This window comes from Brachycentrus maculatus, unplaced genomic scaffold (genome assembly GCF_059751285.1).
Source record: "Brachycentrus maculatus isolate JH-2025_06_01 unplaced genomic scaffold, ASM5975128v1 h1tg000082l, whole genome shotgun sequence".
Taxonomy (NCBI): Eukaryota; Metazoa; Arthropoda; class Insecta; order Trichoptera; family Brachycentridae; genus Brachycentrus; species Brachycentrus maculatus.
In genome coordinates this window covers 213072-231133 of record NW_028280836.1, presented here as the reverse complement: position 1 = coordinate 231133, position 18062 = coordinate 213072, and the positions used below count along the sequence as shown (strand labels likewise).

Here is an 18062-nt window from a genome sequence, read left to right as displayed (position 1 = left end):
AAGTAATTAGTAAAACGAGCAAAGGTACCGAGGGATTCGCGTTGATTAATTACAACATTTTATTTTTATAATGTTTAATTCAACATTTTATAATGTTTAATTCACTTTTTTCCATTACACCAAATGATCTTAGAAGAGTATAATTAATTTTAAATCCATCTTAAAATACATTTAAGGATTACATACAAAAATGAATAATATAACCTACGTCTGTACTAATAATAATTTAATTACATCCAAATATGTTGAAGCCTTATAACAAAAAAGGATCTTGTTACATAAAGAGATGAAAACAAGTATGAGGGGTAAAAATAAAAAGATATTTTTTTATATATTTAGTAGTTTTCACACTATATTAAAAGTCGTTTTTATCAAACAACTCGTCAACTCGCATAACTTTTTTTTAAACTGGGCATTTCAAGATTCCACTGTGTAAAAAGTACATATGATTCATTTTTTAAACATACATATTGTATACATACGTACATTTGTTTTAAATGTGTTAAAATACGAAGATTTTAATACTCAAAATGTGGTTTCATATAAAAAATTCTCCCGATATTATTTTTTTCCCGCAATCATCGGCACGTTATGGTTCATAGGGCACTGCATCAAACTTATCGTTGATTATATGAAAACAAGTAGGTATTGCCCTTCCGTTTTCAGCCCAGAGTAATTTTAAAAAAATATTAGAGACAACATTTTGAGTGTGTCCAAATACTTGTTCACAAAATCTGGATTATCTCCAATTACAGGAGTTATTTTCATATTATTTTCTAATATAAGAGTTTCTGCTTAAAAAAAACCTTCTCTACATCTCAGCAATAGATGTCGCTAGTGAAGTTCTAGTGATTTAAGAACAAGGTTTCTAAATTGATTCATATATATAGAACTTCCAAGAATTTGAGTAGTGTGGTTGTCATTAATGGGTAGAATTGGTGAATGTAAGCCCCGTAAATGCCCAGACATCCATATTCTTCTTCATCTTTGATGAGATGTTAAAAAATAATATGATATATTAGAGTATAACGCACTTGTCTTTATTTTAATTGCCCCGGGAATCGAACTCGGGATATACAGTAGGGTGGCTAAACGCAGTAACCACTTTACAGATTTAAAAAATTATCAATAAAAAGATCTTTTTGTTATGAAATAAATAATTAAGTTTTAAACTTTTTTCAGTAAATCTGCTTCTTAGATCCTACATTGTATTTTCTATGAATTTAAACAATATAAAAATTAATTTAAAAAATAACAAACCTAATGCTTTGATCCTTTTTTGACGTACAGCTTCAATTTTGTTAAATCACACTACATAATCGTATATATAATTACAGCTTATAAAACTACTTTTTTTACTCAAAAATTAATAGTCGATATTTACACAATAAGATTCATTAGAAATAGAAATGAAAAACAATATTTATGTATTATTTCGTGCGTTGTTGGCACCAAAACAATGGTTCAATGACTGACGATGAATCAAAAAGTACCCATCAACTATTAAAATGAGACTTTGTAAAGTTAACATACTCACCTTCAAAAACAAAGAAAACCCAATAGATATGGAACATAATTAGGTAAATAATATTTCGGGTTTCCGTTTAATCCTCTTTCTTACTTTAGCGAAAAAATCAGTCGATAATTAATTATTTCAAGTTGAGAACTTGATGATACGCCTTTTCCAAAATAGGCATGCAAATACATAGCATGATGTAAATATTTTGCCTACAACTAGGCGCCAATGCATTATCTTCATGGTACGCCTTTTTCAAAATAGGCATGCAAATGCATAGCATGATGTAAATATTTTGCCTACAACTAGGCGCCAATGCATTATCTTCATGGTACGCCTTTTTCAAAATAGGCATGCAAATGCATAGCATGATGTAAATATTTTGCCTACAACTAGGCGCCAATGCATTATCTTCATGGTACGCCTTTTTCAAAATAGGCATGCAAATGCATAGCATGATGTAAATATTTTGCCTACAACTAGGCGCCAATGCATTATCTTCATGGTACGCCTTTTTCAAAATAGGCATGCAAATGCATAGCATGATGTAAATATTTTGCCTACAACTAGGCGCCAATGCATTATCTTCATGGTACGCCTTTTTCAAAATAGGCATGCAAATGCATAGCATGATGTAAATATTTTGCCTACAACTAGGCGCCAATGCATTATCTTCATGGTACGCCTTTTTCAAAATAGGCATGCAAATGCATAGCATGATGTAAATATTTTGCCTACAACTAGGCGCCAATGCATTATCTTCATGGTACGCCTTTTTCAAAAAAGGCATGCAAATGCATAGCATGATGTAAATATTTTGCCTACAACTAGGCGCCAATGCATTATCTTCATGGTACGCCTTTTTCAAAATAGGCATGCAAATGCATAGCATGATGTAAATATTTTGCCTACAACTAGGCGCCAATGCATTATCTTCATGGTACGCCTTTTTCAAAATAGGCATGCAAATGCATAGCATGATGTAAATATTTTGCCTACAACTAGGCGCCAATGCATTATCTTCATGGTACGCCTTTTTCAAAATAGGCATGCAAATGCATAGCATGATGTAAATATTTTGCCTACAACTAGGCGCCAATGCATTATCTTCATGGTACGCCTTTTTCAAAATAGGCATGCAAATGCATAGCATGATGTAAATATTTTGCCTACAACTAGGCACCAATACATTATTTTCCAATAATACATTTCTTATAACTTTATTTATACATTTTGCATCGGCGAGGCTCCAGTTTACAAACAAAAATATACACATGTCAATTTTACAAACTCCAGTTTACAAACAAAAAAATACACATGTCGATTAAAATCGGTTATCTGTAACCATTTGGCAGAAGATAATCGCATTTAATGTTTAATATCAATAACATACGTAAAAAATACTTTGAAATGTAATTTTCACAAGTTTGTTAACCTTTCCAGGAGTAAAATAATTGATTTTCTCTGGGGAGTGGGTGTTTTTTACATTACATATGATTTTTTTTAAATAAAATCATTGTATTATGAATATGGAAATAATGTTAAATTTAAAAATAAACCTTATCATCTCTACGTTTTATTTTATGACAAAGTTAAATATAAATATCCACAGATGTCATTACTATACAAATTACATCATACCAAGTGACAGATAGACTTCGAAGTTCTTTAACGTCGATACTCCTTTGAGGAAAATTCGCACCAATGTTCATTTACTTCCATACTCCCCGAAAAGGTTAAGTAATGAATTTAATTATTATTCTTTTTCTCCGATTCATTATACCATTGTACGCCGAAACTAGTAATTGCAAACGTTTAAGTGCCATTTAAGGGGCTATGATCACTATGATGAACTGAGAAATTATAAGTTCTACTAAAAAAATACGGAAAAAGGAGTTTTGAAAAACAACATAACGCAGAAAACCAGAAAGTCTTTATCTACATTTTTACATGAATTTAATAAAGAAAATAAGTATTATTTTTATACTTAAAATAGTAAATAAACTTTTTTTTATCTCACTTTTTTTTTCAATGTTTGATTTTGGAATCAACCCAAACAATCCTAGCTACATCCTAAAAATATAATACATGTGTTCGATTAAAATTTATATAATTACAAAATAAATAAGTTTTCTTCAAGAAATTTTAAATTTACATCAGTATACCATCCATCAGTCGTCTTTTTTTAAATAAATAAATATTGGCCATCACAAAAAAGTAAATATTTAATTTCACACGAAGACACTGAAATGTAATATTGAATGACCCAACTTCTCATTGAATTTTTCAACGTCATCAAAATATTTTTTTAGTTATCATCTCCACAACATAACGTTATAAAAAGATATCGAATTTCATAAAATAACTGAAATGGAAATAAAACATGAATAATATTTATTAATTACCATTAGCTTCAGTCATATTTTATTACTTTTGCTAGACAGTATAAAGAACTCTTATCTAAATTCATTTTCAAAACTTTCTTCCAGGGATAAAATAATAATTTCCGAATTCTGTAATTATTCAATTACTTTTACTTCGCCGAACGATTCGGCGATAATTTGGAATTTCATTTCTTGTTTATATTTTCATAATATTCATTGATTTAATAAAATATCGACCAAATTATTGGAAATACCTGCTAAGTAATTAAATTACATATTTATTACAAATCGTCCTATTTACATACTTAAATGTAAAATGAATCAATTGTTAGTATCCATTATATTTATATTTGTTTTAGAATCGATCTTAAAGTTAGGTTATATCTACGTTTTTTGTAACAGTATTATGTACGTAAGACAGAAGACTCAATTTATCGCGATGGTAGGAAAAATATCACGGTTTAACGGATCTTTAAATTCGTTCATTCAAACCCTTTTCCGCGCCCCAATGGTGCATAGGGCACTGCATTATAAACACAGTGTTATCTTGATCGTTTTCACACGAAGGAAAGGTGATCAGCCCTCCGCTTCAGGTACCAGTCCAGGGTAATATTGAATAAATATTAGAGTGAAAAAATCACTTATATTTATTTGACCCCCCCTGGGAATCGAACCCGGGACCTCCAGAACGGTAGCCGAGCGTGCTGACCATTACACTACGGAGGCAGACAAATTAAATTAGTCTTTAAATAAGTTGTTCTTATTAAATAAACAAATATTTCAATTTCATTTTTTTAGTAGTAGATTGGGCTCGAACCCAGAAACTATATATGACTCCAAAGACGAAATCTTTACTAACCCAATCGCATTTTTTATACTCATTTTTTCAATTTAAAGAAAGAATTACTGAATCATTCAAAAGGAATAATTCCTTTTTTTGGTTTTTAAAAAGTAGTCGAATCAAAGCCCGACGAAAACAAAAAATATCATTAAATCAATTTAATCATTGGCAATTTTAAAGTAAAAACTGACACTTTACTTGAAGAAGTCACAATTGAGAAAGATCTCAGATAGACAGGTAAATCCCAAGTTCTCATAATCAAATCTAAAATTTTCGATATGCACTGTTAAGTGAAACATATAAAATATTCCCTCCAACAAGTTATACGATGGGTAAAGTTGGAAGATGAAAAAGCACATAAGAAAAAAGAAAGTTTAAAACTCAGAATCATTGTGAACGATGAATCATTACATACCACAAAAATCCATTCTTTTCAAAGGTATTTTGATCAAATTTGTAGTCTTTGAGGAACAATTTCCAGAAATAATACCTGAAAAAGACAATCGTTTTCACCGGATATTCTGTCCATGATAACCTTAATCCATTTGTTGATAACATTTCAGTAGAGCCATACTGATAAATTATTAGACTGCTCTTGTACCAACAAGTAGTCACTATTTTCCCATCAAAACAAATTTTCAAGCAGTGATAATTCCACAAATCGTTAAATTCTATGTATCATTATTATAAAAGTCTTTGTTTTGGCAGAACCTCATTATTATTTTAAAATTGCTTTACATTTCTGTAACGTCTTCAACTTCCGGTTCCTCTTTGACAGTGTACACTCCTGATCGCGACATAGTTCCAGTCACGTGGTTCAGCATCTCAGGAAGCGGGGTCGCCTTTGGTTCCCTCGTTATGACTTCTTTCCCCATCATCATCGAGTCCAAGTCAGTTTCCGGGGTGTTGAAAAGAACAGAGTTAGAATTAGCCGAGCTGAGAAGGGTTTCCTCGGTCAGGTTGCGCTGGTAGAGCCTGTCGACTTTGTTCATGGAACCTTCTTCGTTGAACTGTCAGGACATGTGTCTAGCCGAATCTTGCTTCAGGGCTCGCTGGACACTAGCTCTTAATTGCCTCTCTTGGTGCTTCAAGCGGTGGACAATTTCATCGTGGAGGACGTTGAAGCACATGGCTGTCAGAGCTAACCCTGATATGATGTAAATAGAACAAAACCAGACGGTGCCATTTGATTCGCGTTTCCTGTAGTGAGGGCTCGATCCAGGTACGAGGTCGCCGAATCCGATAGTGCTAAGACTCATGAAGCAAAAGTAAATTCCATCCAAGAGCTTCCAGTTTTCTAGTTTATAAAGGACGAACCCTCCCATGACTATGTATGCTGCTATCATTATAAAACACAAAAGGACTGGCGCCAGGATAGATAAACCCCTGAAGGACGTTCTCGAGTCCGTATCGGCGCAGCTGAGAGAATCGCAGTCTTTTAAGAATCCTGAGTGCTTTTCTTTGATCGGAGAGGACATGGTGTTCCTATTTGCTTGCGAAGCTGATATAATAGTCCCAGAAGGTGATCTGACGTAGTAAGGTTCTTGCATCAGTTGGTGAGTCACGTGTTCGGCGTGCTGTCGGTGAAGTTTCTTCTTCCTTTCCTTGTCGGCCATCCTTCGCTCGTCGTAGCAGCAGTAGCCGCACTTGGTGCAGAGGCAGCAGCACAAGGCCCTGGAGAACACGCTCCTTGCGAGTCTGGAGAGCAAGGTCCCCACGACACTCAAGTAGAGCAGAGTAAGTGGGATGCCCAGAACCGCGTAACCCATGGTGACGGCTTTACCCAAAGCTGTGCGAGGAGCGATACTTCCATATCCTGTAACAATAAGAAAAGAGCTTTTGAAATAAATGAAATTTTAGGCGATTCTTAGTGATTTTGTTTCGAGTTGTGATCTATCTTTTTTTGGTACGTTTTATAATTTTTAATTTTTATCTGTATTTTAAATTTATTTTTTTATATGTGAATTTAAAAAATATATAAACAAACATTAATGTTTTTACACTTATGAATGTAATTGGCTTTGCTTTTATGTACATTTCAATTTAAATAAATAATAATAAATAAATGATAACAAATATTTTTTTAGGAAAGTGGGACAATAATAAAATAAACTCTGAATTTACATATAATATTATCAAGTATTTGAATTACATGGGCGTGGTCAGGTCAGGAGTAGGAATAATCGGCGAGTATGTATGTGGAGAAACATGAATGTGAAAGAGACGAAGAACGTTTGAACACACAGATTGGCGTGATATTCTATTATCTCTGCCTACTCCTACAGTACGCCGTGTGATGGTTAGTTAGTTAGTATGTACGTCTGAGTTAAAAATGCCCATATGTAAGAAACGCCCTTAGTATTTTTTAATTGAATCATTTGAATAATGAAATACATTTTTTTTATCTAAATATTAAATAAAATCGTTGTATTTTGTATGTTTTAGTATGTCAATTTTTGAAACACTCACTTTACGATTTTCCATTTTATAACTTTCATATTAAGTTTGAAAGTAATAAAACCACTTTATATCTTAGTTATAATAAAGCCGACAGGTTTACGAACTTCAAGAACTATTTTAACTTCAAGAACAATTAATACGGGTTTAGTCTTAACCGATATCATCATACTATCAAACCCAGTCACTGATCAAGTGAAGTCAAGTTTGTATATGCTGCCATTACTTAAGAATTCATGAAGTTTAATATTGCTTTATATTTAACGTCTGTTATAATAAATAATAATTACAGTATTATTGATTATTTTATTTTTGTTTTCTGATGGTCAAGTATTTTGTATTTTTTGTATTTTATATTAACACTTTCATTCTGGTTCTACTTCTTTCCATTGTGTTCTTGCCAGTGTCCTTTACTATGACCTAAATTATATTGTTTACCCACACACAAGCCATGCCTTTGTGGGATCATTTTTGTATATATATTTTATTCATATTTTTTTGTATTTGAATTTATGTCATGTTTGTATAATGCAAAAGAATTTAAAATAAAGAAAAGTAGTAATAATAATAATAAAATTAATAATAATTCATCGATATTCATTTGACAAATATTGAAATAAATGAGATAAAATTTTAATGTGTCATTTGTATTACCGAAACCTTTTACAATCACGAAAAACTTTTATAAACTATTAACGAAGTTGGCTTTAGTTTGATGTTTTGGTTTGATTTTCCATGTCATCCATTAGTGAATAGATACTAACGTTTTGTCAGATGGTATCTCGACAAAATATAACGCGCCTGAAAACCACTTTCATCTGTAATAACGATAAACGTCTCACTAATTAGTTTCGGTGACTCTTGTGCCTAGAGGTTGCATGCTTTACAAGCAGATTCAATCCCTACGTTTAAATTCAAGTAATTTTAACGACGTTTTTTTGTAAAAATAATTAAGTATTGAGAGTATTATGGTGCAAGTATTATTTACCGTCAATAGATGTCATAGTTGCAGCGCAATAAATAAAGGTATAATGAAGGCTAGCGAGGTCAAAATGCACCAGATAGTAGTCTCGTAGAGTTAGAAAACAATTTGGATGATTGAAAATGAGCTGTAAAAATCTTATAGACCAGTAGTAATGTTATTTAAATCAACTGTTTTTATCATTAGTTTGAAGGTCCCGGATTCGATTCCCAGGGAGGGGTCAAAGAAATACAAGTAATTTTTTCACTTTTATATTCATTCAATATTGAATATAAAAGTGAATTATTACAATATTAAAATTAATTACATCAAAATTATAAGATAAATGTAGAAAAAACTATAAAATTGTTGTTTTACAATAAAAAATGCAGTTTAATCAAAAAATCTCAGTTCAAAACTTACAAGTCTTGTTTAAAATTAATCGCTTAACTGAATACTAGAATTGGATCATAATTCAGCCAAATTCTATTTCGGTTCGGTCATTCCAGAGCGATTTTAAGTATTGTTTATGAAAAGTTTCGATTTATTTTTCAATTAGCACCGCAATTAAACGGCGGCAGCCCTTCACCTGTACTCGGCGTGTAATCAAGCATTGTCTCAGGCGAAGCGTTGTCACATTACTCGCAATTGTTGTTTTAATACATCCGCCAGACAGCTTGATTCGATCGCGAGAGGGGTGTGCGGGGTCGAGGGTTGTTCCACTTACTTTTGTTTAAATACAAAGCCTTAATTAAGTTGAATACGGGGCAACGATTATTTATGTGGCTCGGGTCTGTAGGAAATGTACCCTGCCTCGCTTGGAATGGATATCCAGGGGTGGTAAATAGCAGCCAGATGCCAGGGGTGGGAAAACTTTTTGTCCTAAGTGCTAGTTGGATCGGTTACAGTAAACGGTTTTGTTGAACTGTGTTCTGAAATGTAATCCAAAGTTGTCATTTGTTTTTTAAAAAAGATTCAAAATATATTATTTCTTATCGTTCTTTTGAATGAAGGATGTTGGATATCTCAATTAGTGCTGCAAAGGAACCATTCTGTTTAATTTTCAAGCCAACAGATGCGTCTGTTTTTTGTGTACATCGTTTTCCTTCTACTTTTCCTTGCAACATGTAATGTATTATTCCATAATTCTTCGAGAACAAAATGTATAAGAGCTCAAGTTTTCTACTTCCATAGAGTAGTAGTAATCTTGTTTAACCACCAAGCTGGAGGTCTCGGGTTTGATTCCTAAAGGAACCAAAATAAATATTAGTGTTTTTTCACTCCAATATTTATTTATATTATCCTAAACTAGTACCTGAAGGATAAGACTGATCACCTTGCCTTCATATAATTAATGATCGACTTAAAATTTCATCAATTTGAATCAGTATCTTACGCAGCAATCGGTATAGATGAGGGTAAGAAGTAGATGAAACTGGAATTTTTTTTTTTTTTTCTTTTTTCTCCCATACGTCTTAAAATATTTTCGTTCCCAATCCATGATTTTTTAAACTATTGTTTCAATCTCATTTACGGTAGCTTAGGTATTGTCGAACTTATCGTCCATGATTTATTTTATTTTTATTTTCATATATATATTTTTTTTTAACATAAAAAGTATACATTTATTTGGAGAACAATTATAAACAAATTAAATATTTTTTTGCAGAGCCCCACCTACCACGCCACCTTGTGTGTCTTGTCGGTGGAGTTCTTTTTATATACATTTTTTTACTGTTTTTATCCATTTAAACCATATACACACAAAAAAAGAGAGATTTTTTTTTAATAAAAACTATTTTACAATTTTCATAGAATCAACTCTTGATCATTTACCCATTCCCTTATTTTGCCTTTGTTTCATATTTTATTACGACCTCTTACCTCCGTCGGCAACAAATTAAAAGTGTTCGCAACGATATGTTGCAGTGTTCTACTCCCATATTTATTTTTAATTCTTGTGGCTATCAAACCTTCCTTGTGTGTAAATCGTGTATCATGGTTGTACACCGATGTATAAGTCAAAGTAAGATTGAGTCTGAAAATGGCATCACAAATCTACAACCGGAGACTTTTATTTAAATAATCTATTTATAAAATTTTAAAATTGTGTCCAAAATGGTCGGTGATATTATTTAAGAATATATGTAAATTGACAAAACTTATTTCCCAAAGTAGGTACATCATTCGTCGCGTCCATATCTCCACTGTTTCACTCAGAAACTGTTGAAGTGCTATTGACTTTGTTAAGTTCTACGTTAAGTTCTAGTAAAGCCAGCTACATCTTCCAAGTTATTCAATATCTCAGACAGACTTCATTATGCAGTCCACCAGTGGTTTTCATAGGGTTTTTAATTAGAGTAGGTAGAAAAAAAGGAACAAAAAAAAATAAAAAATTAATGTCTCCAATTTCTAATTGTGCATATTTTGTTACTGTCTTTTTTAAGTCAAGTGGGCATTTCCGTCAATTTAACTTTATTTTATTTATCCACAAAAACAGTGTAGCCACTGCTTATATATCTTTATGGAATACACGCCACTGCATACATACAATTAAACCCAAAATAAACTTTCATTCTTAAACCATCACCCATTCTCATAATCTAGCGCTTACGAGACAGTGGCGAATTTCGAATATAAGATAATTATTGAAGAACAACAATTGTAGTTACAATGCTGTAACCTAAGCACATATATATGTGTATATATATATATATATATATATATATATATATATATATATATATATATATATATATATATATATATATATGATATATATATATATATATATATATATATATATATATATATATATATATATATATATATGTATATATATATATATATATATATATATATTTATATATTTATATATTTATATATATATATATATATATATATATATATATATATATATATATATATATATATATATATATATATATATATATATATATATATATATATATATATATATATATATATATATATATATATATATATATATATATATATATATACATATATATATATATATATATATGTATATATACTTATATTTATTCACATATTCTTATAGTACTTCTGCAAAACATTAACTTTTAAATGCTCTCAGACCCTTTTTACATTCAGGCTTCTCATCATAATATGACAAATGTCTCTTTCAGATATTTTTTTTACTCTTTTACTTGAACTATTGAGATGCATAGGGTACTGCGTTAGGAGTTAAAGCAATTTAGGGTAATCGTTATCATTTGCGTATAAAAAAATAAGTTTTGTCCATTATATAGCAATAAAAATAATTATCTTTCCACATGTTGTCGACCCCACAAGTAAGACCGCTTCACACGAGACGACCCCTATTCGTCGCACCCATTACTAGCGTATAAATCTTTTAATTCCACATACTTCTCACGCGGCTCTCATATCGGCCCCTGCCTCCCGCGAAGCCTGATTCTGATTAAAACCTTTTAAGACCTGCTTACACGCTACGACGCCGACGCCGACGCTGACGCTACTGCCTCTGAAATTCAGCAACACACTCGCGCGAGAAACATTTCAGGAATTACATTCTATTCTGTAAAATGTACAAGTACATTACCTATTTTTAATAACAAATAGGTATTTAAAGTAATAATTTTATTACACGACTGGAACATTGCGAGATAAATTTAAATCAACATTTTGAGTGTGTCCAAAAACTGGATTATTTCCAATAAAAGGAGTTATTTATCATATTAATTTTTGACGTCTCAACATAGATAAAGAAAAATATGGAAGTCTGGGCATTTACGGGGCTTACGACCGTTATAAGCTGGTTTAAGTGATCACTTTACACACGTGTAATATTCGCCAATTCTACCCGTGATTGACAACCACACTATTCAAATTCTTGGAAGTTCTACATATATACATATATGCTCCAATTTTAAAACATTGTACAAGAATCACAAGATTCACTTTAACCAGCCTGTGACAGTCGTAAGCCCTGTAAATGCCTAGACTTTTTCAATATTCTTCTTCATCTTTATTGAGATGTCAAAAAATAATATGAGGAACCAAAATATCAGATAGTTTATTATATTCTTATTATTTTTAATATTTAAAGCGTTTACTTTGTGGTTAATAATTTTCCTTTCATTTATTTCTTACAAAAATTAGCTTGTAAATAACCACTCATAGAATTTTTCCATCTACCGGTTTCGAAACGTACCCGTCTCTTCGTCAGGACAATCACTTCAACCTATATAAATCCAACTTACTTTTATGTACATCCCTTGTGTCATCTACGATTGCTTGACATAATAGAAATGTAACATTTACTAAACAATATAAGTAAAATGTTCCCTCGGTAAAAAAATCACTGTGAGAACAAAATTGCAAATTTTAGTTGCTAATTAATGTAGGTAAGAAAAGACTAATTTCAATGATTTTAATAAAATCAAATAATGCGTTCATTTGTACAATTTTTTTTATACTTTATATCTGTAAAATGTATAACTTCAATATTTTCATTCAGTTAATTTACCCAATATTCGATTTGTTCCACTCTTAAAATAAAACTATAATTTATGCTTTCTATGGCAAAAACTTAGAAAAGCAAAATAAAAATCTATGAACAAAATCCAGAAAGTAAGGTGATAATGTTCAGAAAATAATAATAATAAAGCTGTTTCTGCAAGGCATTGCGAAAACAGGGTGGTGTTGAAATTTTATATACGTAGCAAATAGAATAGCTATAAATTATCGCAAACCGAACGCTGTTTTACGACTCTCTAACAATGTATTATACGGGGTAGGTGTTGAATTTACCGGAACAGCGATTCGAAAAATGTTAAAATTCTAACTTACGTTCTAACGAGAATAGTATTTTTATCTCGTAAAAATAATTTTTAATAACATTATAAATACCGCCAAAAGTAAGCACCTTTTTAGTATCATCAAACATGTATTTACTTGTTTAATATAAATGAAACTTAATACTTATGTACTAATATTTCTTAAAATCTATTGTGACACGTGTTCAGATGCATTCCGCGTCATTTTCAAACACCGGTTATTGAAAATAGTATAACAATATATTTAAAGAAACAATTATATTAACTAAGTCAAATCAAAACTATAAAAAAAATGGATGACGATAAAGTGACTGCCGAAATAATTAATGAAAAAACTTTTCATTAGTTAATCAATTTAAATTTTACAATAAAGAGTCTTCTCGTGCTGAGGGCACATGTAAAATTACTTGTCTATTAAATTATTTATTAGAAGGCAAAATGCTTCCCGTCTTGATTGTGTAGTATCCTACCGGGTTTAGCTACCATGCTGGAGGTCTTGGGTTTAATTCCTAAGGCGGTTGAAATAAATGAAAACTTGTGTTTTTTATAATAGTTTTCAATTAATACAACCCCGAACTAGTACCGGAAGCGTGCGATTGATCACCTTGCCTTCAAATTACTAACGATTAACTTAACAATGCATCGATTTGTTGCAGTGCCCTAGGCATCATTAGATGCGAAATAGGGTAAGAAGAGAAATATTGTAGAGAGTAAAGTTTTTTAATTACCTTTTCTATTTCATTTTAACCAAAAGACGATATATTTTCTTCATTCCTTGAAAAATATATAGGTTTATAATGTTTCTTCAAACCCTTATCCGCACCCCAGTGGTGCATAGGGCACTGCATATCAACGCAGTGTTATCTTGATTGTTAACACATGAAAGAAAGGTGATCAGCCCTCCGCTTCAGGTACCAGTCCAGGGTGATATTGAATAAATATAAGAGTGAAAAAAATCACTTATACTTATTTGAACCCGCCTGGGAATCGAACCCGGGACCTCCAGGATGGTAGTCTGACCATTACGCTATGGAGGCGAACAAAAGTAGTATAATGTTTACAAGAAGCAATATATCTTTTTTTATAATATCTCATCACGTAATGAAAAAAACAGACCAGTGAAGAGATCAAGTTCTGTACCTTACATATACAGCTGTTTAAAATCAGCGGACAGATAGTGCTAGCACATAAGTCAAAACGTAAAACATAAATTGTGGGCACACAGTTTGAAAACACAATCATTGCTTAAGTACGGTTAGTTGTCATTATCTAGGAATTCAACGCGAGTGTGGTAATTAAAATCCATCATAATAATAGTTTTCCCACAGTTTGAGAAGCCATTGTCCGGTTCTTACCGGGCAGTCCAATTAGGAGGTAATTTATCGGACTCGCCGCTCCAGAATTTGATTTAATGCGACCTGCACCCAGAACACCCTCCGGGAAGGGTTGGAATGCAAGGGATGGACTACCGTGATCTATCCTACTAAAATATTTGGACAATGTCCAAATTTTTGAGAAAAAAAAGAAAGAGTTATTTATATTAACATATTTTTTAATACGATAATAACTCAAGCATGGAAAGAGAAAATTATTCAGAAAAATAGTTTTATTTGGTAAATGCCACTTTTTCTTAAAACCTATTGTGTTCTCATTATTGTCTTTGTTCCCACTAATAAATAACAATAAAATAAAATAAATTACATCTCAGTAAAGATGAAGAAGAATAAAGATGTCTCGACATTTAAAGGGCTTACGATCTGTCATTAGCTGGCCTTAGTGATCACTTACATTTTGTAACATTTAACATTCCACCCATGATTGACAACAACAATACTTAAATTTCTTTAAAGTTATATTTTGCTTCAATTCCAATTATTTTTTAATGCTACTTTTGATTTTTTTCATTATTTTTAGTTTAATGAACTCAACAATGTTCGTTTATTCAGTACAAGAAGTTTTAAATATTAAAAAAATTAAATTAAAACGCCTTCAGTAAGTCTCTAATTTTTTTAAATTTTAAAATACACTACTACTCGTTTGCAGAGGCGTGCGTTCAACAACAAAAAAAGTACATTTTTCCTCCCTTACTTTAACGAAAAAAATAATAAAAGTAAAGAGCATACCATATGTGTTCGATAGCAAATTTCTTGAATGTTTTTTGCAGATACTTTGTGGCACATTTTATTTAGATCCTTAAATGATCAATAAAAGCAACATTATATGGTATACGGAGTGCGTGGAAGTTTTTGCTATCGTAAGGGAAGGGTAATTAACTATAACCTAACTATGAGTATTTCAATATCTTAGAATTAGTACATAAACCATGAGGATGCCAAGGTTCTTGTCGAAACCGGTTGGAAAAGTGTACAAAAAAAGAGGTTAAAACAAAGTTGTTATATTTTATTAAGTCGATAACAATTTTTTATTTAAATTAACTTACGTTTTTTAGTTGTCTTCCAGCGGCAGAACAAGCATTATTAGAGTTTTGATACATGTTTGATTACAGTCGTCAGTGGATATTTTTTTCAAAAATATTTCAATCAACACGCTGTTTTCCCTACTGCCCACCCTGGCGTAAAGTTCCATGCACACCCCTGCTCGTATGCATGTTGGGGTATGTACGTCATTGCATCCTCTTAACTTTGTATCCAAGTTCACGTGCAGCGCTATTAAATGTTACATCCCCTTGTATAAGCAATACCACGGCAAATATATACAGCCCTGCGATAAGAGTGCAATCTAACAGCAATATTGTAGATCAAATATTAAATTGACGTAGAAGCGTATAATATTTTCTGATATTCGGAATAACTTGTGAATGTAGACGTATTTTTCTTATCTGCTACACCTTAAAGTTTTTTTATTTTATTTCATATTAGACTCACGTAGTACAATCATTATTGATAATTTTATAAAAGGGAAGTTATTATTCTTTAGACTATTATTTTTTATTAGAAGCATAGTTTTTAAAGATCCTGAGAGGACAATATGCTCACCATTCGACTTTTCAACACAGATTTTCCGCAATTGAAAATGTCAACTTGGCTAAAACATGAGTTGTAATCACTAGCCATTCTAAACATAGGTGAACTCCGCCCATAATTAGTTCGAAGGACAGGTACTCTGAATCTGAGTTAGATTTAAAATATATCATTTATTTATTTAATTCATTAAACGACTTTCAACGATTTGAAAGATAGGATAACTTACCTTTTGTTTAAATAGTTACAAACATCTCGTATTACTGAAAAACAAAATTAATTATTGGAAAAAATATATTTTGTCAGCAAGTACGGGTACTAAATCATTATTTCTGTCTACAGCTGTTACGAAAAAAAAAATATTTGTATTTATCTAAACACGTTAATTTACGATAGTTATTTATTAATTAATTACCTCTTTTGGTAAATCTCTGAATGTTTTTTAATAGTTTTATTAAAGAAATGTGGAATGGTTTTTAATGTAATGTAATGTTTATTATTGTTAATATAACTATTGTTTATTATATCATTTTTTATATGTAAGCTGTACAATTCCCGAATAAAAAATAAAAAAATAAATAAAAATTAATGTTAACAAATTTTATGTATTTCTTGTCAAACAATGATAAACCTGACAAATTGGTAATATTTCTCAATAATTTGTGATCATATCAGCTTTCAAATAAATATCGGAAAAATGTAATTTATAACTTTTGATCGGTTTTTATACGTTAGGGGATTATCCGTATTAGGACATAAATATTTAATCAACGCGTCATACTACCTTATATGTATATCTATAGAGATGATAATAACATGTGGCTAATTTATTAGAGCCATTTTCACAAAATATTGTCTCAAAGACAATGAAATTATTTCTTACGAACACTCTCCTTACTTTTTTTCTTGATTGTTTTTCGCAGATACTTTTTTTAAGCTTAATCACATTTTATAAGCTTAATAAAGTTATTCAACTTTGTTTTAACCACTTATTTATTATTAGTACACGTTAACCAACCGGTTTTGACAAGAACCTTGTCATCATCAGGGTTTATTAAATTCTAAAACATTAAAATACTCATAGTTAATTACATTCCCTTACCAAAAACTTCCACACACTCCATACGCCATATGAAAATATGATTTTAAAAATATGAACTCCTTATATGAATTCCTTACTCTTTACCGTGGAATTGAAAACATAATGGTAAAGTGACAATGGGTGGTTGGAAGAATTGTGGATGACAGTGTCTGTTTGTGTCGGTTTTCTATAGTTTTTTTAAATGAATTTTATTATTTATACTACAAAGGATCAAATCTTAAAAAAAAATGAGGACTGAATTTATTTCTATTTCTAATGTATTTTATTAAGTTTAATAAATAACCATTAAAAATAACCAATTAAATTTAACTTTTTTTAATATACCCCATTTTGATTCATTTGTCTTCTTTCTTTCATTCAAAATTTTATTTTTGTGCAAATATCGAATCGTTTTAATTTTCATTTAATGCCCTGATAATGGAATGATTATTCCAAAACCGGCAGTCACGAATAGGTGTATATAAAAGTGGTATTACACAAGTGAACGATGAATGATAAGGAGAGTGTTATATTACCATACCAAAAAGTTAACAATGCTTTTAACATACAAAATATTATTTCTTTCGCTTTGTACTGTAAACGAATATACGCTGTACTAAAAACAAATAAATAAAAAAAATTAAATTGCTTTTTTTCATTTAAGATTTTAATATGTAATAGCCTCTAGAGTAAACATGCTTATATTTTTTTTAAACAACTTAATTCTGTTTTTCCCGGAAAAGATAATATCCTAGGGAGGATGATATGTTCGCTTATAATTTTAATTAAATTTTACTTAATTTTATTACATTCCCTTTTCACCGTTGCCAAAAGAACATGAATAGTATTATTTAATATAATAAATTCCGATTTAAAGTACTGAACTGAATAGAAAATGTATGAAAATATAGGTTTAAACGTATATATGGATGATTTTAAAAGTTAAATAGCATTTATAAGAAAATCTATATATATATATATATATATATATATATATATA

At 30.7% G+C, this 18062-nt stretch overlaps 1 protein-coding gene across 1 annotated transcript in view; it reads right to left on the bottom strand.

Annotated features, from left to right (window-relative positions):
• Positions 1-4689: 4689 nt before the first annotated feature.
• Positions 4690-18062, bottom strand: part of LOC148310939 (uncharacterized) — a 98810-nt gene continuing 85437 nt past the window's right edge. Inside the window, exon 4 of the mRNA XM_088257549.1 lies at positions 4690-6557. Within this exon, the coding sequence (XP_088113675.1) occupies positions 5755-6557 (803 nt within the window). The 3' untranslated portion in view covers positions 4690-5754. The remainder of the gene's footprint in view (positions 6558-18062) is intronic.